Here is a 24,515-nt window from a genome sequence, read left to right on the forward strand (position 1 = left end):
TTGGCAACAACAACAACAAAACTGTTGTACAACAAACACATTTTTACAACAACAACATTTTTGCTGTTTAATTCCTCCAAAACTGCAAGTGAGTGAAGATATGCTGATCTAGGTGGTGAGTAAAAATAATGAGTGAAAATAATGTCATTGAGTGAAAATGGCTTGCACAAAAATTGGAGGCTGGACTTTTGCTACAACAAAAGAACTGTTGCACAACAAACAAATTTTTACACAACATTTTTGTGTTTTAGTTTTTTAATGAAGCATTTGATAATATGCATATTTTCTTTAAAATATATTTTAAAGCGATTTTCTCAAAAATTTAAATTTTCTGTGTTAAGTCCGATAAAATTCGATAGACGCATATCGATAGTACTATCGTGAGGGCTTACCCATCTCTGGACCGTGGCGCGACTGAATTGTTTTCTGACTAATTGGTTTTAAATGGCAATATTACTAAATGAATATCAAATTTATTTGAATGGTTGTGTTTCTAAGATGCTTCCGCTCCGTCATCGCCGTACAGAGACGTTGTTACGCTAACCAAACTAGGGAGATGAAGTTCCTTAATGTGGCTGAGAAGAACGACGCGGCCAAGACGATAGCCGGCCTATTGTCCCAAGGTGCGGCACGGCGGGTAAGCAACCAGGTTGGAGGAATTTATGAAATATTTTACTATTTCCATTTACTACGCAGCGCGAGGGGTACTCGGTATACAACAAAGTATACGACTTTGAGGCGCCTGTGCGCGGCCAAAATGCCAAGATGGTTATGACCTCCGTCTCCGGCCACTTGATGCAGTTGGGATTCCCGGTATCCTATCGAAACTGGCGCGTCGTTGATCCGCGCTCGCTGTTCGATGCGCCCGTAAAGAAGAGTGTCGCTGCGGACTATGAGCCCATCAAACGGACATTGGAACGAGAGGTGCGCGGCTGCCAGGGCCTAATCATCTGGACGGATTGTGATCGAGAGGGCGAGAACATTGGCTACGAGATCATCGACGTCTGCCGTGCCATCAAGCCGAATCTGACGGTGTATCGGGCTAGCTTCTCGGAGATTACGACGACAGCGGTACGCCGGGCTCTGCAGCAGCTGGGGCAGCCGGACAAGCGGCAGAGTGATGCAGTGGATGTACGCACTGAACTGGATCTACGAACTGGGGCGGCCATCACCCGTTTTCAGACCATGCGCCTCCAGCGTCTGTTCCCCGAAAAGATTGCAGATAAGCTCATATCCTATGGAAGTTGTCAGATCCCAACTCTAGGGTTCGTCGCCGAGCGTTACAAGGAAGTAGAGGCCTTTGTCTCTGAGCCATTTTGGAAGATCAGAGGTAAGAGAATCGAGAACCGAGCACGGAAATTCAAGTATTTATTTACTTCCTTTGCAAGTTCTCCACACGATTGATGACCTGACGGTGGAGTTCAACTGGGCGCGGAACCGTCTATTCGACAAGGAATCTTGTGAAAACTACCTGCTGCTCTGCCTCTCGGAGCCCGCTCCGCGTGCTCTTGTAGAGAGCGTTACGGTCAAGCCCAAACACAAATGGCGGCCCACGCCCATGGATACGGTGGAAATGGAAAAGCTTGGCTCCCGGAAGCTCAAGCTGTCGGCCAAAGAGACGATGACTATTGCAGAGAAATTGTACAGCAAGGGCTTCATCAGCTATCCTCGCACGGAGACGAACCAGTTTTCCAAGGAGTTCGAGTTGGCGCCCCTAGTCCAAATGCATACGGGCCACCCCGACTGGGGAGCCTTTGCCCAACGTGTGGTTGACTGGGGTCCGAATCCACGCAATGGCAGCAAGTCGGATCAGGCGCATCCTCCCATACATCCCACCAAGCCGGCTGACAGTGAGTAGATCCCCAGAAAGTCCTTATTCTTAATATACATTCTTAATCACTTAGATCTGCAGGGAAATGATGCTAGGGTCTATGAACTAGTTGTCCGCCACTTCCTCGCTTGTGTCAGCAAGGATGCCATTGGTTCCGAAACCCTTGTACACATAGACATTGCTGGCGAGAAGTTTACGGGAAACGGACTGGTTATTCACGAGCGTAACTACCTAGACGTGTACGTGTACGAAAAGTGGAACGCCAAGCAGATCCACCACTACGAGCAGGGGCAGCGCTTTGAGCCGACAGAGGTGTCCCTGCACGAAGGAGCCACTACTGCGCCTCCGCTGCTGACGGAGGCGGATCTGATTGCTCTGATGGAAAAGCACGGAATCGGAACGGATGCCACTCATGCTGAGCATATCAACACGATTAAGGAGCGAGGCTATATAGGAGTATTGGACAAGGGGGCCCTGGTGCCGGGAGTTATCGGGATGGGCCTCTACGAGGGTTATGATGCCATGGAACTGGCTTTGGCCAAACCCCAGTTGCGCGCGGAGTTCGAGTCGGACCTGAAACTCATTTGTCAGGGTCAAAAGGATCCCAAAGTTGTTCTGACGGAGAATATAGCCAAGTATAAGCAGTCCTACCAACAGATTACCGACAAGATCACCGCCATGGACTCGAAGATAGCAGCTCGTATCAACGAAACCCCTGCGGCGAATTCCTCGAACCAGGAATCAGGAAGCGAGAACAGTCAACCGGCCATGATGCAAACTCTCTTTAAATGCCCTAAGTGTAATGATGGCCACATGGCTCTGAAGGCAAAGAAGAATCAGCAGGGCTGGTTCATCGGCTGCACCAACTTTCCCGACTGTAAAAATGTTGTCTGGATGCCTATGGAATGCAAGGACGTGACCGCCTTAGATGAGTGCTGCCCAAGCTGCGGTGATACACACCATCTGCTCAAGTTCCGCCTGAGCACGCCCTACTTCCGCGGCGTCTTCAACACCCCGAATGGCTGGTACAAGACCTGCCTGCCCTGCGACAATCTCTTCCGCTCTACGTTCCACATTAATTTAGATTCTGTGAAGAGAGCAGGACGAATTGTGGGGGAGGCAGGGAGTGGAGGAGACTGGCGACCAGGACCGGGGGGAGGAGGTGGCGGCGAAGGTGGAGGTGGAGGTGGAAGCGGAGGAGGAGGTAGCGGAGGTGGCTCTGGAGCTGCTGGTCCTCCCCCAACTGGAAAGGGGGATATGCCCATTAACGGCGGACCCAAGAAACCACCAGCAAAACCGAAGAAACCACCAAAAGCCGACACAAAACCGAAGAAAGGCTCGAAATCCAGTAATACCTCATCCACTGGCGGCACCATTCGCAGCTACTTTAGCTGTGCGGCTGCTAGTTCACCTTCCACCGAAATGGATGGATTCTTTGACAGTAATGATGGGTTTGAGGAGGCCATGCTAGCTGCTGTGGACTCTGTGGAGACAAGTACGAGTACGACTCAGCCACAAGTCGCCAATTCGATCACTCTGGATGATGACATAGCCGCTGCCTTTGCCGCAGATGATGATGCCGAGTTCGAGGCCTTGGTGAACGGTTCAAGCACTACCGAAAGTGATAATCGTCTGGATTTAAGTCTTTCAGACTGGGTGAAGGCACAGGACGAAGCGAATGAGCAGCCAATGGTGTGGGGTAGTAGGGCACGATCAGCCATCCCTACTCCGGCAGCCACACCGCCTCCGAAACCTGTAGCAAAAAGACCCCGCTTGGACAGCGGCGAATGGGATAGGCCTTCCACAGGGGCAGCCGAACCAGAAGCAGTCCTGTGCACAGGATGTCACCAGCCAGCTCGTCAGCACACTGTACGTAAAGATGGTCCCAACCAGGGCCGGCTGTTTTACAAGTGCCCCAAGCCCAACGAGTGCAAGTTCTTCCAATGGGCTGATGAAGGGCAAGCACCATCTTCATTCAGACAGCCCATCCAGAGTAGCAGCAACACTGCCAACTCCTGGGGCACAAATCGTGTAGTAACTCTGCCAAGTCACCAGGAGAGAAGCAGACAAGGGGGACAATCCTCGTTTATGCGGTCCAACTCTAGCAGCACTGTCACCATAACTCAAACAAAGACAAAGACCACGCAAGATCATGGAGGGGAGGAGGTGAAGTGCAACTGCGGGCAGCTAGCCAGCAGACTTATTGTGCGCAGGGACGGACCCAACCAGGGCAGACCCTTCTTTGCGTGTCCGACGCGAGAGAAATCATGCGGCTTTTTCAAGTGGGGCGATGAGGATCAAAACCAAGGTACCAGCAGCAGCAGCAGCTCTTCCTGGGGATCGGGCAATCGAAACCCGCCGGCCGGACGCAGTCAAGGCGCGGATTCTTCTGAAAAAACAGGGAAAACGCGTCGCTGCGGCTTGTGTCGCCAAGAAGGGCATAACCGCAATAAATGTCCGCGGAAGAATGACATCGATATGTAGGTAAGAAACCGCATTAAGTTGGATGAAAGGGTTGTTTCTGAATTAGTATTCCCACATCTTATAAACAAATAGATTTTCGTTATATAGTATTTAAATATAATTGAAACATAAATATTTGGATGTTTTAAAATAAAGTAAATGGAAAGTGTCCTTATTTCAGATTAAGTTTTCTGCAGAAACATGTTCCCTGTAATCACGGAGAATTACTCTATCATTTGAGTAAGAGTAAATAAGACCAATTAAGTGCAAACCAATATAGAATTCAAATCTTGTGCCATCGTGAAAAATAAAAGTTTGTAATTCTGATTTATAATTTAAAACATTTATTGGAGCTTATAATATTGCATAGATGAGACGGGGATTAGGGTCAGGATTGAGAGTGTGTGCTCCCATAAACACTTACTATATAGCGAGCAAAACAGATATGTAAAATACACACACAGATAATATAATTTATTTACAATGTATATACTACATCCTAAATAGTTTTTTATGTCGTTTGTAAGCGCAACACGGAAATGAGTGATATCCAAACATAACTTTAAAATTATATTTTTGGAAACTGATAGAAGTCGAGTGTATACATAAATATTTAAAAACTTTCTTTTTTGAAGAAATAAAATTCGTTAGAAAACACTCACATGTTGTATACTTTGCTTGTTTGTCTGATGTAAAATTCCATTAAAATATTAATAAATAAATGATAATAAATAATATTAAAGTAAATTACTAAACAGTTTGAGATGCATTGGAACGGTAGCGAGTCTGTGAAAAATATCATTAAGTACAATTAAGGTAAATAAAGTAAAATATTGAGACTAAAATACGGGCAGTATGAAAAATATGCATTCTGTTTTGGAATGGATTAAACTTACAACTACACTTAAAACATTCATATAACATTCAGATTGAATGAAGTATTTGGGAAGCCAATTATAAATGTCGTCTCTGAAAGAAATCGAAAACCAGATCGGTTTTATACTCTAGTTTCTTTAGGTCTTGTTTTGCGGAATGTTTGATCAAAGACCTTATAAAAACAAGAAGAGTAACGCCATAGGAGACGCGAGATGCGAATCGAATGCAGAAAATATAACAAATCAAATGTGTGGACGTTATGCATCTTGTCATTATAAGGTTATTAAGGTGATCTATCAGCCTAAGTCCATGGACACATATACTCACATTCTAAATGTTAAATGTGGGTTATTCCACTTCAAATTTACACTCACAGGTACATAATATTAAACATCATAGTACTAATATGTTTTTCATACGAAATATGAAGGTATTCTTAGACATTTGGTGGCGTATGTAAAGGAATGCACATTAATTAGAATGAGATAAATATGTGCCAATGACTTTAGGCCTACTGGATGTAGATTTTAGATTTCGACTTCTGGCGAGAATTTGCGTCAGAAGTAGATCTCCTCTTCCTCGGGCTTGGCACGCGGCGCCGTGCCGGTTCCCAAGCCAAGGCCCCCAGCTCCCACTGTCGTTCTGGCATACGTTCCAGCCCGGCTACTCGTTGGTGTTCGGTGCGTATAGTGGGCAGCGCTAGATTCCGCTCGAGCTATGTTGGCCGAAGTGGGTGTGGCGGTAGCTGTGGTCGTTGTCTGCTGAATGATAGCCGGCGAGCTACCGGTACGCGAGTGTTGCGGCACTAGTCCTGGTGTTGGAGTCGAGGTCGTTGTGGTATTTGAATGTGTGGTGACATTCCTTCGGTCAGCCAACTTGAGGGGAAAGATTTGCTGTACACAGCCAATGGAAGACGCTGCTGGCGAGCTGTGGGTGCTGTTGAAGCTGGCGGACTTGTCTACACGGGAAGCGGAACTAGTGCTGGCAGACGAGAGCGATGATAGCTTCATGGGCAGCTTCTGTTTAACAAGGGTGGAGTTAGCCTTGGGTGCATTATTGGCACTGAGCAAATTTACAGGCGGTGTCTTGCAGCTGGAAGGGCCGCTTAGCCACTTCTCCTTGCGTCTGTCCACAGTCCCAGCCACACTGGGAGTGGTACTGCCTGCCATGTCTGTCTCATGACTGGTTTCATCGGACACTGGAGCATGTGGTAGGGGATGACTCGGAGTCACCAGGGGTACGGGTAGCGGAGTGCTGGGCGAGAGCAGCAGGCCCTGACTCGATAGCAGCTCCATTTTTTTGTATAACTGCTCGCGCTGCTGACGCACATCCTCCTGCTCGGCCTTGATCTGCTGCTGCAACTGCAACTGTTGGGTTCTCATATCTGCAAGCTCATCCTGTTGCTGCTTTTGCTGACGATGCCAGGCTGTCTTCTCTTCCTGCAGTTTGTCCTGCAAATTGCGAAGCTCCTCCAGCTGGTCCTTGTGCGTGTAAGCACTCGTTCGGGGACTCTCCCGGTAAAGGGCCAACTGCTGTTGTAGACTGTGGATGCTTGTCATTTGCTGAGAAATTATGCAGAGCAGGGTGTGCAGATGGTGGGTCACCTGGAGCACGGCATAGTTGTTGCTCTCCAGTGACTGCTGCTCGACTGCCAACGCGCCCGATGACGAGCTGCTCTTCGGTTCCCGCTTCTCCTCCTGGAGTTCCTGGAGACGGGGAGTGAGCACCAGCTTTGAGCCAAACTTTCCACGCTTTTCGTCGAATCCGGCAAAGGTTTCCGCTCGCTTGGGCAGTGTGGGTGACGCATACTGTTCGCTTTGCTTTTCGCCCACGCTGCTAAGAGTTCTGGAGACCGGCTGACCCATTGCCGCTGAGTAGATCGTGGACGCCAATTGGCTAATATCCTGCACGGTGTTAAGCACCCTTCGCCAGAGCTCGCCCGTGTCACAGTCAGCGGTTACGAGATCCTTGTAGGAGCCGAAGGCTGCCAGGAAATTAGCTGCACTGCCATTGGCGGAAGTGGAGGAGGAGGAGCCGGTAATCACATCCCCGAAAGGTTTCTGCTCCTTTAACAAGTTCAGCTGCAGCATCAGCTTCTCTTCGAGGAGCAGTGCCTGTTCAATGTCCTTTTGCCGCATCTTCTCAATCGTTTCTCTCTTGTTAACTCCAATGCGCAGTTTTTCCTCTGCCGTCAGATCCTCAGCCTCGATAATATCCGTGGCGGGGCAGTCGAGTACGGCCTGGCGAATGGTTTGTATCCACGTGTTCTTATCCTTTGGTGTCTGCACCTTCAGCTCGTACATTTCAGGAAAATCCGGATTGGAACTTATGATATATATTCCTCGGGACTCGGTACCAGCCTTCTCCCTGATAAGCAGTTTTTGAAGCGGCACCACGCCGGCCTTGTGTTCCGGCGTAAAGAAGGTGTACTTGTTGTGGCCCGAGTTCTCGCTAAGAAAGCACAGGCAGTCGGTGAGCACCACTACTAGGACCAGCTGGGTTTTGGCTCTGCCCTGCATTAAAGTTGCTAATCCATCGAACTTCAGGCGGCGCCGTGACTCCACACCAAGTTCAGATTTCCGGAAGGGCTTGTTCTTGTATATGGCGAAGGACTTGGCATCCACCCGACCATATATCTCAAGTTGTCGCTCTCGCAGCTCCTTCTCCGCCACACAGGCATCGACGTCGACTAGGAGCGATTTGACCAGATTGAGCGCATGTTGCAGTTTGTCCGTCTCCAACTTGTTATCCTTGGCGCTCTTCAGGAGCGGCTCGATCAGCAGGGGGTACTTGGTAAGGCGCTGAGTTACGAACAGGATACACTCGGGAATGCCCTTTTTCTTGAGTAGTGGATTCTGTAGGCAATGCTTGTACCACTCTGCGAAGCTGGGATCGGTCAGGCAGAGCTTAAACTGCTCCAAGGCGGTGCGGTGGTTGGCACAGAACTCGCCGTACGCCAGTCTCAAGCACTGAGCCTGCTCCAGTGAGAAGAAGTCCAGCAGGATGTCAGCAATACTGTCGACCATCGGCTGTTCCCGCTGTTTAAGTCGCAGCTGGCGCAGAAAGCAGGTGTGCAGATCGGTAAGCTGCTGCAGCCGCGGAAACATTCCATTGAGATTGAGAGAGGGAAAGTGCCGCTCCAAACTCTCCACAAACACCTTCTGCATGACAATAAGGGTCTGGCAGTGGTGCTTCTCGGTCATGATGAACTCATAGATATGCTCCTGCCGCTTAATCTGCAGCTCTTTGAGAGTCTTGAGTAGCTCTTTGGGTATATTTGGGGTCCAGGAGTCATGCTCCTTGAGAACTATGCCCAACGAGGGATCTGCACCCAAATGCTGAGCTTCGATGGGAGGCTCATTAAGGAACTGCAGGTCGGACCGTATAAGCGGCTGATCTTCTGGATTGCTAAAGGTGGTAGCGGCGTCCGGACCGTCATAATAGTCCTGTCCAGCTGCCATTTTTCTTACCCGATTGCACTCCAAGTGATGCTCTTTTATCTGCGCCAGCGTAATGCTGGCCCCGCACACGTCGCACGCACTGAGTTGACCTCCGACGAGTGACTTCGCCTTCGCCTTGGGCTTCTTCTTCCGAAAGAAGATGGATCCGCGTTTTGGACGCTTCTCTACGTTGTCGTAGACCTCGATTTTGGCGTGAGAGCGCAGTAGGCTTTGGTTCTCATCCTCGCTATCGGTAAGGTGGCGGGCGATCGCCTTGATGTCCTCCTTGGCAATTATCGAGCTCGTCGAAATGCTCTTTTGCAACGGTATCCGACTGATGATCTCCGTGGCCAGGCTACGTTTAGCTGCAATCCGCTCGAAGTCCCTTGCGAGCTCCGCCTCGTTCAAGGAGTGGGTAGAAATGCCTGTCAACGATGAGAGGTAGACACTCGGTTAGTTACTAATTACTAATCGTGGAGAGTTCGATTTTTCTGCCTCTTCGCGGAGCTACCAATGCCAGAGAGCTCCAAAAGATAACGGGCTTTTGTGGAATTTCTTATCAAAATCGAAACTAACTTGGCACACATGCCCCCACGTTCGCTTTAAATCAGCGGCATATCAATTTCCTTCGAACAAGTGGAATATTTTCCCTAAATTATAAATAGCTTGGACAATTTACATAATGTGCATAAATTTGTAAACATCTTAAAATAAGAAATGTTTAAAAATAAAAAACAATGTGTATTCTTTACCAGGTAAAGATTTTTAAATAACTTTGTAGGGTATTTGCGGATCTGCACAAATCTAGGAAATGTATAATTACTTTTTTCAAGCTTTATGGCTCTCATAAAACAAACCCACGAATGGGATATAAAGGCAAAATGCGGTTACAGCGCTATTTCCTAATGATTGCAAGCAACATTCCCCGTAAGTATAGGCATGTGGGAATAGCTTACTTCTCATAAGGCAGTCACTTTGTTGTTTAACATGTTTGCAGTATTATTTGGGAGTGTTCAGTTCATTTCATTATTATTAAAATATGCAGATTAGATGTCGGAAATTACGATATCATAATATTTTTGTTTTGCCCCCTTCCGAATCCCTCTAAATTTTTTAAAGAGCAACATAGATTCAATAAAACCGCATTAAACAACAAAGTTTAAGGAAATTCTAAGTTTACCCGATAAAATATAAATAACTTAAAATTGATTAATTACTGATTTCTTTATAGATCCTGTTTTTAGGACTATAAAAATTTGTAGGACAGCTTATATAGCTTTTCCTGATTTAGATAAAAAATTAATTTGAATTCATATCCTACCTCCAGTGCTGTTTCGAGCCGAACGTCTACGCTGCTCAGTGACGCGGATCGTCTCCTGCTCCTCGCTGTCCAGGCTAGAAAGGCTGACGCTCTTGTTGGTGCAATCACCACCACCGGCACTGGCATCGTCCGCCGTTGTCCACGACTTCCTTCTGTCCGTGTGCAGAAAGAGGCACTGCTGTGGCGCTGCTGTCGACCACATTGCATACGGAGCCACGGAGTTGACAAAGCCAGATCCCGGCCCTGCCCCCGTTAGATCGGGCAGCGAGGAACTCAATATAGCCGCGCTCAGCATGCCATTGGACGACAATCCGTCCTGCACGTGCTGACTAGCCGAGGATGAGTTCTTCATCTGCACCACTGTCTCCCGGATGCTCTGCAACTGACTGAGCGTGTCCTCGAATATGTTGTTGTACTTTGAGGCCAGAGCGGGGCTGTGCGGCGTCACATTGATGGTGGGTATCATGTTGTTGTTGTTAACGCTATTATTGTGGCTGGCTGGAGCGGTGGACTGGGCCGGAGCGGGCGCTGGCGTCGGAGTTGGTGCGTTTATGATGGGTATGCAGTAGTTTTGGCTCTCAACTGTGACGCGAGGGCCCGTAGACGGGCCACCATTGAGTACAGCAGCAGCGGCTGGGTTGGAGGCAGGCTCGCTGCAGTTGGAGTTTAGGAAATCGGTGACCACATCGTTGTCACTGTCATCGCCGGGGTTGTCCATAATAGTACGCTTCCGCTGAGGACGTGTCGCGGTGTCTTCCCTTGTCTGAGCTAGCTATTCCGCAGCTGGAAGCCTAGAAAAAGAAAGTTTAGTATACAACGCACTCACTCACACCGACGCACATACTCACACTGACACCTACACCCACTAGCACGCATACACAGCGACGCCACTCGCGTATGCACTTGCTCGTTGGCTATTTATTGATTTTTTCCTCCACCCGCGACACCTTGTTGCGCGGGGTAAATTGTTGCGCCTTCCAGGACGACCACTCGTCCTTGTGCCACTTTAGCAGCAGGGACAGCAACAAGGGCAACAGCAAAAGCAACCGCTGCACCAAAACCTGCAGCGCGTGGGAGGAGGAAAAGAACACAAGCTGGAGGAACTGAACGGGGGCTGCAACTGGGCGGGCGGGCGTTGAGGGTTAACTTTTCGCTGAACTTAATACAAAATAAAAATAGAACTAGAAACTAATGAGATTTTTGCCACCGTTTATTGTTGAGCCCTTACAGTGTGGCCGTGCTGGTGAATAATACCAGCGGAGCGTATACAAAGATAAATTAAAATACTGGATTGCCGATGTACGGTCCGCTTAAACATACCGAAGAGCACAGTGGGCCACCGATGTCCTCAGACACAAATATATTTTTGTTAAAAAGCAAATAAATTAACTTAATTAATTGAAGAATCAAACAATTTTTTATAATAAAATGTTTGTTATTTACTTGAATTTAAAAATTTTGACAAATGACAAATTAAAAATGATCGCACTTTACTTTTTTACTGAGGTATTAAGGTCCTGACTTAATATTATGTCGAAGTATCTATTTATTTTTATTTGCTGGAACGAATGTCTAAATTACCAGAAATAACGTTGTTATGCCCTTGCAGAGTATTATAATTTTAGTCAGAAGCTTGAAAAATATTAAAGGAGTCATATCCGACCCTATAAATCATATATATTCTGGATCAGCATTGAAAGGCGAATCGATCTAGCTAAATTTTAAAACAATTGGTACCTTAACTCCTTCATTGTGGAAGGCACCCTTTTTACTTTCTTTCTTTTGTATATCCCTCACCTATGAGCGCAATTTTGATTCTATCCGTAGACTTCCAAAGGCAAAGCCAATCATGAATTCCTGAATATGTATAATGTTAACATCATCCGACGCCAGTCCAATAAGATATCTACGACTCCACGTCCATATTAAGTTAATTTGATTGTTACTGTGTCCTTATTTGTTGATTTCGTCGCTTAAAAACATTAACATTTGATTCCATGCACCGCACACATCTGGCTTAAATCATCAGAGCTTCTATACCAAAAACATTTTTCAGTTTAGCCAGCGGCGGCCATACTTTAATTTCGACTATCTGGCTTCCATTAAATACACAATAGACGTCGTCGACTAACTTTTCGCTTAACTACGCTCACACACAAAGCATTTGCTGGAATCGTGGACTTAGTTCTTCCACTTGTTGTTCTCGTAGTCCCACTTGGAGGTCAAGCCGGTGACGGGGTTCATTTCCAGATCGATGATACGCTTCAGCTGGGCCTTCTGGTGCTCCTCATCGAAGGTAACGGGCAGCTCATCGTACACTAAAAACAACAGTACAGATATCAGTACAGAGAAAAGGTCGAAGGAAACAAAGTGTCTCACCGAAGAGGTTCATCAGCACGGCAACCCAGATGGCGGCGGCGGTGAAGAGGAGACCGACACCAAGGTGCAGCTTCCACTCTCCAGTGCCGGCCTGCACCTCGGCGATAGTTTGGCAGAAACTGGCGCGGTAGAGGGCCTTGATCTCCTGGTGGCTGAGCTTCTTCCAGTCACCCTGCTCCTTAGTGCGCAAAGCGTTGATTTCGTTGTTGGCCTCGCGGAAGCGCACGGCGGGCATGGGGTAGTCCACGCGATCGGCGTAGCAGGCGGTACCGTTCCAGCCGAAGCCCACGATCTCGCGCTTGCCGATCTTGTCCAGCGTGTGGATACCGGCCACACTGCCGGTCTGGGCGTTCTTGGGCAGCTGGGCGGCCAGCTGGCGCAGCACAGCGTTGTTGATTAGTCTTAGAGCCATTTTTCCAAGAGGTCTGCAGAACAATACATAGAACAATATTTGTGAGTGTGACGATTGGAGGTTATGTAATAGTGGGAGGACGAGGCTGAGAGTCCCACTTGCATAATGGGCTAGTTAAGCCGCCCGGCTCAATTCCTAGCATCTTTGCCGTCTATTTTCCTTGGGCTCGTGCAGTGGAAGGTCGTTTATCTGCATATTCTTCCATTTTTCACTGTTTTCGCAGTTGTTGTGTAATCGTTGAGAGCTTAGCCTGCTGAAAATTGGCCCCCACAAAAGCTGTCACTGGGGTTCTTCCACTCCAGCAGGCACACCATTCCCCAATTTATCACTTATAGTAGGCCTGCTCACTGGTTTTAACAAATATTAGAATTTCCACGATTTTTAATAATTTTACCTTTTTGACTGCAAAAATTGAACTGACCAAACTTATAAATAGTTTGTTTGCCCAAAGTTGCGAAATTTTTTTGTAGTATATTTTGATATTTTTCTTTGGTCACTCTGAATTCCAAAGCTGTTATTTAACATATTACAACTAACGGGTCAAGATCATAATTTTAAACATTTACGGATACATGGGGTCGAATTCTCCTTTTTGCAGTCGAATGCTCATGCAGAATGTAAAATTCTATAACAGATCTGCCCTTTAGTTTCTGGTCACTCTGAATGTCGAAGCTTTTATTTAAAATTATACACGACTAGATAACATTTTACACGTTTACAGATACATGCTGTAGGATGTCGGTCGTTGTTTGGTCACTCTGAATTCCGAAGCTGTTGTTTAACATTTTACATCTTGTACATCCAGAAAACCATTTTACACGTTTGCTGTTGAGTGAGCGTAATTAACAAATCAAAATATTAATATACCGATATGTCATCGATAATAAAAAACTTGAATAAAAAATGCACAAAAAACTGCCTGTTTCAACTTATTTGAACCACAACGCCCCCTTGTTTTCAAAAGTTGCAAGTTGGGTCACTACATGACAAGCATAATTTAGAAACATAAAGTAAAATATCAGCACAATAACATAACATTCCTGTTAATCCGACAACTAACATTTGACCGCTCGTTAAATTTAAATAAATTCTTTTTAAAAAGTCACAAGAAAAGACGAATTGAGATTGATATTTAATTTATTTTGATTTGATGTCATAATCCATAAATGCACACATTTAAATTAGACAGAGACACGCGTTCGTTAAATCGTATCCTATAGTTTTACTGCTCGCATTGGTAGTGTATGTAGTTGTTAATATTCTGATGGGGATGGGTGTTAATTTAGCTATTATATCAAGGTAGGGGAGCATTACGTATTTACGTTCCCATATTCCTGTGTTTAAGCGCGGCTTGGCATAATAAATATTTAAATGGTATTTGCTTCATTGGGTTTATAAATACGACATATGTTTGTAACAATATTTAATGATGATTACGCAAATAATTAAACTAAAGTGAAAGCTTTTTCCATCGAATATACATCTTGTAAATTGGTAGTAGCAAAATCTTACGGCTACATTTACAATAGTTTTATATGTTAGGGTTACTATACGTTATTCTCAATATGATCTGCCGGGGCTGGGCTAGGATAAAGGGTATAAAAAGTCATCGAAGCCGCCAAACAGCTTCACACTTAAGCATAGGGGATTTCTTTGTTCTATATACAAAACCGTGTAATTTCTCTTTTCCGAATAACATTTAATGTTTCTTCTCTCGAGTTTTGGGTATTTCGGGATTGCCACCGGGACCGTTTACCTTTTTGAAGTGGCTAGTGCTTCAGTTTTAAATTTTGGAACCTGAACAATTTGCATTTTTAACAAGTGCGCTAAAAAGTGCAATTTACTTTACGGATGGAGGGGTTAGCAATGGACTGGGATGGTTGGCGGTGCAAATGGAGACCCCTTGAAACTTCTTTGAGAGAGGCTGCGAAAGTAGTGCAAGAAATCCCATTTGTGTGGGTCCGGTAAGTGCAGGGTGAACGGTCCGCGGTGAGTTCCGAAAGTTAGTCCTTCTAAATTTGGCATGTACGAAGAGGTTAGTCTTTGAGGCTTTTACTCGGCACCCGCCGAACTATCGGGCGTGACGTTGGAGTCCAGACTGGCGCAGTCGGACTCCTGATCCTGAGCCTCCGAGTAGTTCGCCGCCTCCTGCAGGCGCATCAGCATGTTGAGCTAGGATAAAAAGCATATATTAGTTGGATGTTTCGATGGGATGAATTCAGGGGACTTACCAAGGGATCCTGCTGTTCGCCGTTGGTCAGAGCCACGCCCTCCAGGCCCACATCCTCAGCATTGATCTGCCGCAGTGGGGGCACCGAGTCCGGGCCATAGGGCCAGGGATAGGAGTTCCTGATAAAGGCCGAAGGATCGTTCCAGGCACCACCACGGCGTCCGTACAGCTGCACACCCTCACGCACCGCTTCCACGAGGTATGGCGACAAGTGGTAGTTCCAGATGTCTGTAAACCACACCTGCGAGTCCTTCAGATCCAGTGGACAGGCAAGGAAGAGTCGGGGGCCGATGGTCACGTCACTGGAGCTGTGCACCTCGAGGAATCTGTTGATGTGCTGCCACACGGAGGGCAGCCAGGCTAGGACAGCCGCCAGCTCGGGCTGGGCATGCTGCGTCTGCAGTTCCAGCTGGAAGAGGCGACGCCGCAGGAAGCGTCCTAGGAAACCTTTTACCGGCTCCATATGATTAGCTGTAAGGACCTGCAATAAAATGATTGATTAAATAAGTGCGACGTCTCTAAGATTCTACAAAATCCAGCGACTTACCCATCGGAAGTTGTGGTGCAGCTGCAAATTGGTGGTGTTGCAGGTTGCTTGCGACATGGTGCCAATGATGCAGGGCAGCTTGTTCGCCGGACCGGCGCTCAGCAGACAGGAGAAGACGTCGCCCAGCGCCGAAGCGTGGTGTAGGTTGTCCAGAATGATCACAGAGGGAAGTTCCGAGGCGCCGTTGGCTATGGCCGCCTGCTCGGCAATGTGGCCCAGATATTGACGAAGATCCTTCGAGGATTTGTGGTCAACGCTGAGGAGTGGAGAGTATAATAAGCAATAGGTAAAGATATATTAAAAATCCGACTTGGCTTACTTGAACGTGGCAATGGCCTCTGAAGGGTTACCGCGAGCCGCCCGAGCCACCAGGAACTCGGCCAGTCGGCGAGCCAGGTAAGATTTGCCGGTACCGCTTGGCCCACACAGAATCAGACGTCGGTGCTCCGTGAGCAGGCTGATGTATCGGTGCACGATGCTGCGCGGGATGAGACTGTCGAAAGCCAGGCTACCCACGCCCTGCAGGCAGATGTAAAGGGTGCAAACACTACCGACGATGTAGCCGCAGGGCAGCAGTTCGGGGAAGCCCATCTCCGGGCCCCGCTTCGCCTCGCCCAAGTGGTACGAGGTGATGGAGTCCGTATTTAGGCCCAGATTGGTACCCGGATCGATGCGAGCCACATAGTCCTTGAAGGTCTTGCGCACCACGTAGTCCAGGTTCTGCCACGTCGTCTTGCCGGAGATGTAGGTGCAGGCAATGACGAACTCATTGCAGCTGGCGGCTGCAAAGTTCGCCTTGCGTTCCCCCTGGGAATGCGCATCTGCCTCGTGGCCGTTGGCGTAGAAGCCATCCATTTCCTGCAGCTCTTCACAGTACTTTGCAAACGCATCTGGTTGGCCAAGGTAGCAGGCAATGGCGATCTTCTTGCCATCACACACATCGGTCAGCTCCTCCGTGGCACTGGGCATGTGCACTGGACTGCCTAGCGGGGCTGCTTCCAGCGCAGGTGGAGGCGGGGTGAGGTCGATGTGGGTGCTGGGACTCAGGGGAGCCACGTTGACACCATTGGGAGCCGGTGGTGGTGGCGGTTCTGGGGCTGGGGCTGGCGGCAAGCACTCCTCCTCCAATTCCAGCTCCTCGCTGAGACGGGCTGGCAACTCCATCGGGGGGCGATTGGTGCTATCAGCCAGGGAGTACCGACGCGACACTTCAGAGCTGCCCGCCACCGATCCATTCGGACTGATGGCCTGGCCTAAGCTCGCTTCGGAGCCGGCCAGGGAGCGGGTTGTCACTAGCTTCTGGAGGCGCTCATTGTTCTGCTTCAGGGACATCATTTCCGCACGCATCTTGTTCATCATTTCCTTAAGGCTCTCCAGCTGGGAAGCCGAGCTCAAGGCCTCCAGGCGAATGTCGGTCAGAACGAGATCCTTCTCGCGCAGCTGCTTCTTGAGGTCCTCGACCACCTGCTGATCCTCCTGCTCGATGGCATCAATGGGTTTGGCATTGTCTATGAGGGTGAGTGTCTTGGCGGGACTGCTTTGGCTGCTCTTGGGTAGAGGAGGAGCCGGCTGGGTGGCCAGAGAGGCCAGGCCCAAGAGCTCTCCATGGCCATTGGGCAAGGGAAGCTTTCCAGAAGCTGGATCCTGTTGACTGTGGTTCTGGTGCTGATGGTGATGGCCCACATGACGGCTGGTCTTCGAGATCTTGGCGTTGCGGGAGAAGGCCTTGGTGAAGCTGCTCCTCAGCCAGCCCTTCTTCTTGTTGGCCTTGTTCTTGTCCTGGGCAGCGGAGCAACCCGAGCTGATGGAGTTCAGCGAGCACATGGAGTCCGTGCTGTGCTGGCGTTGCATTCCCAGGCCCACTGTACCGCTGCCGTTGCCATTGCTGGGTCGATGTGCACCCGATGGCGGTGGCTTCTGGTCCCCGGCTTGGCCCTGACCCTGGCCCTGGGCCTGGTTCTGGCTCTGGTTGTGACCCTGCGTCTGCACGCCCATGCTCTGCATGTGCGCCGTGGTCAGGCCCGCCTGGATTGACTGCTTCCGTAGCAGTTCGATGGTCTGCCGCATGTCCGTCAGCTCGCCGTCCTTGCGCTCCGCCGTCGCCGTCAGCTGCTGCAGCCGGTTGGTCATGTTCGACAGCGACTGCTCGAAGGCAGTGACCACATGGGCCTGTAACGATGAAGAGAGAGAGAGAGGGGAAAATAAATAAGAGGGGTTTGGGCCAGGTCTGTGCTGTGCAGTTCATCATCTTCCCCACATAGTGTTGTCCCGTCCGTTAGGGAACATCTCGTTCGTGCCGCGCATTCCAAGGCGAAGGTGCTGCTTGGCATGCAAGGCGTTGCACTCGCCACATGAGTCACGGACGCACAACGGCCTCTGAGCCGGGCTTTAGGAACTTTTTCAAAACTCCTGGCCCTGACTCGCACATAAGTGCACTTGCAGAAAATACTACATTTAGTCGAAAGAGCTGTCCAGAATGATATATCCCTATGATATAAACATCTAGAAAGTGCAATGAGCCATAAAGATGATTGTCACAACAGTGGGGAAGTCCATAAACATGACCAGGCTGATGAGTGCCACTAGAAGAACTCGGAGAAAAGTTGGTGACTCAGAGCGGAAGATGTAATGGCCCAAGCACCAGCAGCAGCAGAAGGAGAAGCTCAAGCTGCAACGACTCCTTCCGTTGTTGGTCGTAAAAAGCTTCCCCAAGTAATTTAGCATTTTTATCATCATCCAATTGGGCTACATGCCGGGAATTTTAACTACACCAGACTAATTAAATTATGAATTTGCAAACGTGAGCACAACAATCCAACCCGGTGAACCCACCCACACACTGAGAACCTACAACAAATCACATTAAACACCACGTACAACCCCCAGACTTCTCCGGTGATGGTAACCCTTTCGACTTTCTCCGTATCTGCGCATCCGGGGAAGGGCTCTGACTCTGCATCGGATCTGATTCGTTTGTCTGCCAGCTCACGTAAGCGGCAGGCATTAAAATTGATTACAGTGCGTATGAGTAACGTGACACTCGGGGAGGAGTTTGCCACTTGCAGGATAAGTTGTACCACAGACCCCGGCAATTAAAGCGCATTATCGAGCCATTTTCTGGGGTTAGATCATAAAAAGACAAGCAAGCAAGTGATTATTGTCAGAGGCAGGCCAGAATAATGAAGCTTTGCCTTCAACTCAAAGGTATATAGAATTCCACAACCGATGACGGATTTTCATCTCGAAGGCATGCCATCTCTAGTTGCCTTAATGAGAAGCAAATTAAATAGCGAAACGTGCTAGATGTTTATCCAAGAGCAAGTGGGGAATCGAGTGGCGTATAATCATTTTTTGCCCCTATTTGTTTTCAACTTAATAAATGGGTGTGTTTTCCTGGTAGCTAATAACTTCGATGAGGTCACTTCTATGTCCAGTAAATTAACTAGCCGCATGCCAATGCTAATGTTAGTTTTACGGCATTAAAAGCTACTCAACGTGGCTCTGGATATTTAATTCCATAAATTTATAAACACATTCACTTTGCTACTTGAAGTTAAATTCCTTCAGAAAACCAGCTGAAGTTCAGTCTCATCCTTAGGGAAGGCCTTGCACCAATAGAGAAAGTAATTAATGGACAGCCAAGGGACTTTTAGCTAGAAACAAAAAGTCAACATTAACGACACGCTGCGATATGAAAAAGTTTGCAAATCGAGAGGGGAAATGACGTTCGACACAAGGGGACATCAAAAAGGAAACGACCCTCTTGTAGCCCCCTGCGAACAGTGATTCGCAAACTGTAATAGTGGCTCTTTTGGCCAGCAAGGGAGGGGAGCCTTGGTGTTGCTGCTGCTGTTTCTGATGTTGCTGCTGTTTTTGCAGTTCATTTGCACGTTGAAGGCACCGAAGCGTAAGACGGTTATGCATCAGCTGCGAGCGACACGCAGCCAGGAGGGGGAGCAGTTAAAGGGGCAGAAACCAGTGGAAACCAGGGGAGGGAACACACAAAAAATGCAAAAAAGCCAGGCCAACTTTAATTTGACTGCTGCTGCTGTTGCCAGTGATGCATTGCTGAATTTCGCGCTGGCAAATTTTGCAGACACAAAACAAAGTTCAAGTTCAATGGCAGGCCAAAGCAGCACTCCCCATTCGAACCCCATTAAATGTATATAAAAATAACATTTAAACAGCGGAATTGCTGGTTGCTGATAAGCACTGATAGTGGCTACCACTTGATAAGGCGAGCGGCCTTCGATTAACTATTCGTAAATAGGTCGCCCGGCCAGCGATAAATTCAATAAACTCGGTGGGCAACCCAAAAATGTTCGATGGTGTTGCTGTCGTGCATAAATCATGCTGCAACACCAGTGTCAGCGACGACTGTTGCTGCCCCTCCCCCACTTGACAATTGTTGCAGCATCGGGCGACCATGTGTGTTGGTGTCAGCAAACATGCCGTAGGCGTGTGCCCTTTGACCTTTCCAGTGATTTATGCCCCCGAAATAGCAGCAGCAGCAACAATTGCAACTGCAGCACTTGACATTTGTTGAATTTACATAACAGAATCCAACTGTAGCAGTTGTCACATCCTCTGCTGATTTATAATGCAGCAGCGAGGAGTTTGCCCAATTTGCATTGGAATATTTGATGTTTGAGGCATGATTTTCCCCGGCCTTCGAGAGTGAAAGTTTCCCAAGGATGGCAGATGGCATTCTTTGAACTGGCCTCCGCCTCCTCTGATAATGACTAATTGACGAAGGCTGTCCAAGGTCAGGTGTCAGTCAAAGCGGGGGATTCCATTTCTTCGGAAGCTTCGAACGGGTCTGATGGCTTTGACCTCTCTGAATTATGGACATATTTTCTGCCGAGTTGATGGACTCTTGCGATAGTGCAAAATTAATGAAGATTGGTCGTTGATAACTATAACTGCCTGGTTATATCAGGGGAAATAGATAAGATAGCGTGTGCTAAATAAAATATATATTTTACAAAGGGGGCTACTCGCAGCTCGATTCGAATGAGTGAAGCTCAAATTAAGGCAACTTTTGTGTTCCTTAATCACAACTGATTTCCTGCCTGAGATTCCCAGATACCTTTGTCAGTTTTGTATCTCGATTCGATTTCTCATCCGCTGCTTCGTTTTGTTCTTCGGCCGAGCATTATTTCACTTCGAGCACAATCGAATCTTGGGATGGGACCTGCCCCATAATAAAATGATTAACAAACTAATCCCTTCTGATTGTTTGTGGCGCAAACAATCTCTCACACATCGAAGTGCCCGGGCAAAGCTGAAAAGACAGGGACATGGGCACCAGGATCCGGGGCAAGTGACTCGGAGCCGCGAGCGCGGAGAAATAGCAAATCATCATTAAGCATCTTGGACAGCCGAACCGAAAGAGAAGGGCAGGCCAACCCACAGAGTTATCCGCACAGTCCAGCTGAATCGCCTTTGATCCGCCGCCAATGCAACTCTGTCCGCTTCCAGAATGGAGGCCTCTGTCCCAGTGGCTGGTGAAAGATCAAGATTTGGTGGCTCCATTATTTGTAAAATTGCGGATTCACTCCCGCTCTGCGATTCTCCAAAAGCTATGCATACTGTTACCCAGATAAGTTTGCCACTTGGCTAATCCATGACGCCATTTCCCCGGTTTAGAGTTTGGTGTATGTAAACTTACCTGCAATGGAAAGAAAGATATTTTCAGATTAGTTGGAGATTCGGAATTTTAAGCGGAGATTAAAAATAATATTTACATTGTAAAATAACTATTAGATTATATTGGGTTTAATGATAATGCAAATGTAATCAAGCTAGATTAACGCACCTTAGATCAACTTAATACAAGAATGACTGTTGTTGTACCTTCCAAATTTCCTACAAAATAACCCATTAATTGATGTTCTTGGCCCCCTTTCAGTTAATCCCTTAATCAAGAACACATTTTCCCAAACAATCACAACAATGACATGCAACAACGATACGATCAATGGCCATTTAAGTGCCTTTAGTTTCCCCCTTTATTTACTTTGATTTATTTTTCGTGTCTTATTGATTTCTTCAATTTTGAAGACCGGAAGCCACAAGGGGCACGTTTAACGTTCAGAGACAACGAAGATGCAGCGCGGTGACTGTGATAACACAATATTTGTGCGGAGCATTCAAATCAACATGGCAGCTAAAAGTTTTTGAATTTGTTTACATTTCCCCTCTTAGTTGCTTTGCTTATCAAACAAGAGACACCAAGACCCAGACTTAGTCTCAGTCCCTGACTCAGTCCCAGAGCCAGACTCAGGTTTCTGGTTTCGCCAGCTCGATTCTGTTTGACCATTGTTGTTTGTTTTGATTCTGGGCTTGAGTCGAATTGAGTTTACTCCGCCAGTTGCGCTGATTTCCTTGGGGAGAAGGGCCACAACATTTGTGTGGCAATTGGAGAGCGGCTGCCGACACCGACAGCGACTCGTCCTTTTCCTGAACAGCTTCATCATGGTCACGTCTTGGGGTCTTAGCCTGCCTCAGCTCCAGCTCTTCTTGCGGTCGAAAACAAGTTTTCGTGTTCTTTTTTATCCGTGGAGGTTTCGGCTGTTGGGTCTTTTGGGAACCCTGCCGAGGAACCACTCGCACAGAACTGGTTTCGAGCCTCAGCCACCTGTGACAGGTCGGAAAGCAGCAGCAAATGTTCAAGCTAGGAGCCCAAAACACGTGCCCAGCTCGGAATAACTTGCTGCCTCACATAGTGAATAAATACGAGTATATATAATTTAATTACAAATTGAACGAAGCGGCGAATCTTGTGTAGCCTCGGTGGAAAACCAACAGGCCAGTCCGCCAATTGAGATAGACACTCGCTGGCTCACTCACCCAGTCAGTCAGTCAGTCAGTCAGTCATTCAGTCAGTTAGTCAACCAGTTTCTTTGTTGGCTCGGTGCCGCGACTGCAATTATTATCTGCAAGATATAGAGATATTTTATGTGCATTCGACCAATCGCCAGTTGCCATCTCGTTTATCACAGAGCAACTGTTTTAATAAGCGATCTGCGATAGATAAAAACAACAAGTTATTTAAGGCCGAGCCAGAGTTTCCAATTTGTTGGCGTTTTGTCAGCCAAAGATTTATTAATTATGCATGGCGCAGAGCCTAAAAGTGGCACAAGTATAATGTTAGCTGCCACAGAATGGGAGTTAACCCTTGAAACAATAGTTACTGATGCTTAAACTCAGCTAAAACGCAATTGCATATTTCCTAACTGAGAATAGCTTGCCAGGTAATGGAATTAATTGTCAATTGAACCACTTTATGTGCCTCTATAAAAGTCTTTTAATTTACATTAATCAATTTAACGAATACCCATTCCCATCAAGCAATCAAATGCCCATTAATCATGTCACAGTCTATGTAGTTCGGTGTCATAATTACCATACATATAGGTGACAATTGCCGAATATGTAAATGTCCAACAAAAGTAATAAAAGCATAACGAATAAATCGAGTTAAATCAATTAAGGCACTCAACCCTGTCCATTTGACTCGCCAATCAAAATTGTGATATCACCTCTTGACCAGCCGGAGACCAGTGCTGCTGAAACTGTTGCCTGTTCACACGCCATCTGACAATTTCACTTTCCACAGTTGACTTCTTGGCCATCTCGGGCTCAGGTTACCCACTGCCATCGAGGCCTGGCAGCTGTTGGAGCCGCTCATAAATAAACATGAAATGAACATGGAAAACGCCTTAAAAACTCGCCAGCGCCGCTGGTTATAAACTTAAAAACCGCTTTAAAAAATGCGCGCGCGCGTATTAAAAATGAGCAAAAACTAAAATGAGAAATCAAAGAAAAACAAACGTACTCAGTGCACGCCAAAATGGCAACATTATTTGTTTTGAAAGTTGACATTGATTGGACCCGCAATTGGCGACGAAGTCTCTTTGCTTTTCATGCCTTAAGCGCCGAGCGTTTTTGTGGTCTGCTTAAATTCGTGGATTGATATGAATGGGTGTGGGATATTGAATTCATAGGGTATTTTAGTTGAGCCAACATTTAAGCAGATTATTTGGAGTATTAATAATTCCAATAGTATAATACACAAGGTCATAATCAGGGTAACTACCGATATCTTTGGGAATTTTAAATCCCCTTAAAAGGTGTCTAGAAACTAGCAATGAAAGGTTCGAAGTACCGAATTGAGTGTATATTTATATTGCAATTATAATGCATAAATAAATATTAATTAAGTGAGCTATTTGTAATCTTTATAAATATTATAATATGATCTTCTAGAAACCACTAAGCTTCTGAGAAATAACATAAATATGCACCCATGACGAGCTCTTTTCTCCCGAGTGTGGGTGTCGGAAACCCTATCGATGATATATCAGATATACCATTGCCCATTAATCTCCCGTCTCCAGGGCATTCCATTGGCCGAGCAGACTCCATTTTTCTTTGGCAGACATATCAATTGCATGTTCTGCGAAATCAGGTCATCGGTTTTGGTCATCAGCAACAAACAGATGTTGCTGGTGGAGTCTGGTGAAGCCTGGGCATGCCGTGGCTGTGGGATTCAGGTCCAGTGCAGCCAAAACTGCAATCCATGGGAGAGACTTGGCTTGGCCTGGGCCACGTTTACTTAATATGCCAGGCAGACTAGCCCCAAGCCCAAAGGCCTCTGCAGAGACAAATGCAGCCTGGCCTCTCATGCAACTTTGATTGAATCAATCAGCGCAGAGCGCATCTAACGGCGACTGACAGCTGAATGGAACTCGGTTTCTGGCCTCGTCTCTGCGAAATTCGATATAGCTTGAGTAGGAATCGCTGGTCAAGTGTGGCTATAAATGTTCTGTGTTCTTGTCCACAGCCTGGGCCTGCATACCCTGGCCATACTGGGTGAGCTGCATTCGTAATGCCAAAGCCGGATGAGGAATGCCAGGTGAAGACATCACTGGGAGCAAAACAAGCACGACATGAATTTAATAGCATACAGAAGAAGATACAACATGGAACAGTAGAATTTGTACAGTCTGAC

General features: G+C 47.2%; 4 protein-coding genes across 21 annotated transcripts in view; 1 reads left to right on the top strand and 3 right to left on the bottom strand.

Annotated features, from left to right (window-relative positions):
• The first annotated feature begins 23 nt into the window (after positions 1 to 23).
• On the top strand, positions 24 to 5,799 carry Top3alpha (topoisomerase 3-alpha). Of its 3 annotated transcripts, XM_086837335.1 has the most exons (5): positions 24 to 115; positions 499 to 637; positions 697 to 1,330; positions 1,389 to 1,850; positions 1,905 to 5,799. In XM_086837335.1, exons 2-5 carry the CDS (start codon positions 557 to 559, stop codon positions 4,313 to 4,315), a joined length of 3,588 nt encoding a protein of 1,195 aa, XP_086693461.1. In that variant the 5' UTR covers positions 24 to 115; positions 499 to 556; the 3' UTR covers positions 4,316 to 5,799. The 3 variants fall into 3 exon arrangements, with proteins under 3 accessions (XP_086693461.1, XP_020804729.2, XP_086693462.1); XM_020949070.2 differs by lacking the exon at positions 24 to 115 and having other exon boundaries at positions 363 to 637; XM_086837336.1 differs by lacking the exons at positions 24 to 115; positions 499 to 637; positions 697 to 1,330 and having other exon boundaries at positions 1,591 to 1,850; positions 1,913 to 5,799.
• cyst (rho guanine nucleotide exchange factor 18 cysts) lies at positions 4,616 to 11,860 on the bottom strand. 2 transcript variants are annotated; one of them, XM_020949089.2, is made up of 3 exons: positions 10,780 to 11,860; positions 9,932 to 10,722; positions 4,616 to 9,035 (listed from the first exon to the last, which is right to left on the bottom strand). In XM_020949089.2, the coding sequence occupies exons 2-3, from the start codon at positions 10,647 to 10,649 to the stop codon at positions 5,728 to 5,730; spliced, it is 4,026 nt and encodes a 1,341-aa protein (XP_020804748.2). In that variant the 5' UTR covers positions 10,650 to 10,722; positions 10,780 to 11,860; the 3' UTR covers positions 4,616 to 5,727. The 2 variants fall into 2 exon arrangements, with proteins under 2 accessions (XP_020804748.2, XP_086693460.1); XM_086837334.1 differs by having other exon boundaries at positions 10,776 to 11,860.
• Positions 11,861 to 11,979: 119 nt separating this feature from the next.
• On the bottom strand, positions 11,980 to 13,140 carry COX4 (Cytochrome c oxidase subunit 4). 2 transcript variants are annotated; one of them, XM_086837342.1, is made up of 3 exons: positions 13,071 to 13,140; positions 12,311 to 12,735; positions 11,980 to 12,249 (listed from the first exon to the last, which is right to left on the bottom strand). In XM_086837342.1, exons 2-3 carry the CDS (start codon positions 12,720 to 12,722, stop codon positions 12,113 to 12,115), a joined length of 549 nt encoding a protein of 182 aa, XP_086693468.1. In that variant the 5' UTR covers positions 12,723 to 12,735; positions 13,071 to 13,140; the 3' UTR covers positions 11,980 to 12,112. The 2 variants fall into 2 exon arrangements, with proteins under 2 accessions (XP_086693468.1, XP_086693467.1); XM_086837341.1 differs by having other exon boundaries at positions 12,821 to 13,140.
• Positions 13,141 to 13,841: 701 nt separating this feature from the next.
• sick (sickie) overlaps positions 13,842 to 24,515 on the bottom strand; it is a 142,974-nt gene continuing 132,300 nt past the window's right edge. For all 14 annotated transcript variants that reach the window (XM_086837347.1, XM_086837345.1, XM_086837343.1 and 11 more), the window contains 4 exons: positions 15,819 to 17,668; positions 15,500 to 15,755; positions 14,954 to 15,433; positions 13,842 to 14,894 (listed from right to left, as the gene is read on the bottom strand). In XM_086837347.1, the coding sequence (XP_086693473.1) occupies positions 14,775 to 14,894; positions 14,954 to 15,433; positions 15,500 to 15,755; positions 15,819 to 17,668 (2,706 nt within the window). In that variant the 3' untranslated portion in view covers positions 13,842 to 14,774. The remainder of the gene's footprint in view (positions 14,895 to 14,953; positions 15,434 to 15,499; positions 15,756 to 15,818; positions 17,669 to 24,515) is intronic.

The sequence above is a fragment of the Drosophila serrata genome, unplaced genomic scaffold (genome assembly GCF_035046125.1).
Source record: "Drosophila serrata isolate PLE 108 unplaced genomic scaffold, ASM3504612v1 contig_302, whole genome shotgun sequence".
Taxonomy (NCBI): domain Eukaryota; kingdom Metazoa; phylum Arthropoda; class Insecta; order Diptera; family Drosophilidae; genus Drosophila; species Drosophila serrata.

Bases quoted from the DNA above. Each gene is read 5' to 3' on its own strand.
- COX4 (XM_086837341.1), bottom strand. From the start codon at position 12,864: ATGCTAGGAATTGAGCCGGGCGGCTTAACTAGCCCATTATGCAA. The intron at 12,736-12,820 runs GTGGGACTCTCA...ATTGTTCTGCAG, and splicing joins TTAACTAGCCCATTATGCAA to ACCTCTTGGAAAAATGGCTC. The intron at 12,250-12,310 runs GTGAGACACTTT...TGTTGTTTTTAG, and splicing joins CGTGCTGATGAACCTCTTCG to TGTACGATGAGCTGCCCGTT.
- Top3alpha (XM_020949070.2), top strand. From the start codon at position 482: ATGGTTGTGTTTCTAAGATGCTTCCGCTCCGTCATCGCCGTACAGAGA. The intron at 1,331-1,388 runs GTAAGAGAATCG...TTCCTTTGCAAG, and splicing joins GCCATTTTGGAAGATCAGAG to TTCTCCACACGATTGATGAC. The intron at 1,851-1,904 runs GTGAGTAGATCC...TTAATCACTTAG, and splicing joins TCCCACCAAGCCGGCTGACA to ATCTGCAGGGAAATGATGCT.
- cyst (XM_020949089.2), bottom strand. From the start codon at position 10,649: ATGGACAACCCCGGCGATGACAGTGACAACGATGTGGTCACCGATTTC. The intron at 9,036-9,931 runs GTAGGATATGAA...CATCGTTGACAG, and splicing joins GGCTCGAAACAGCACTGGAG to GCATTTCTACCCACTCCTTG.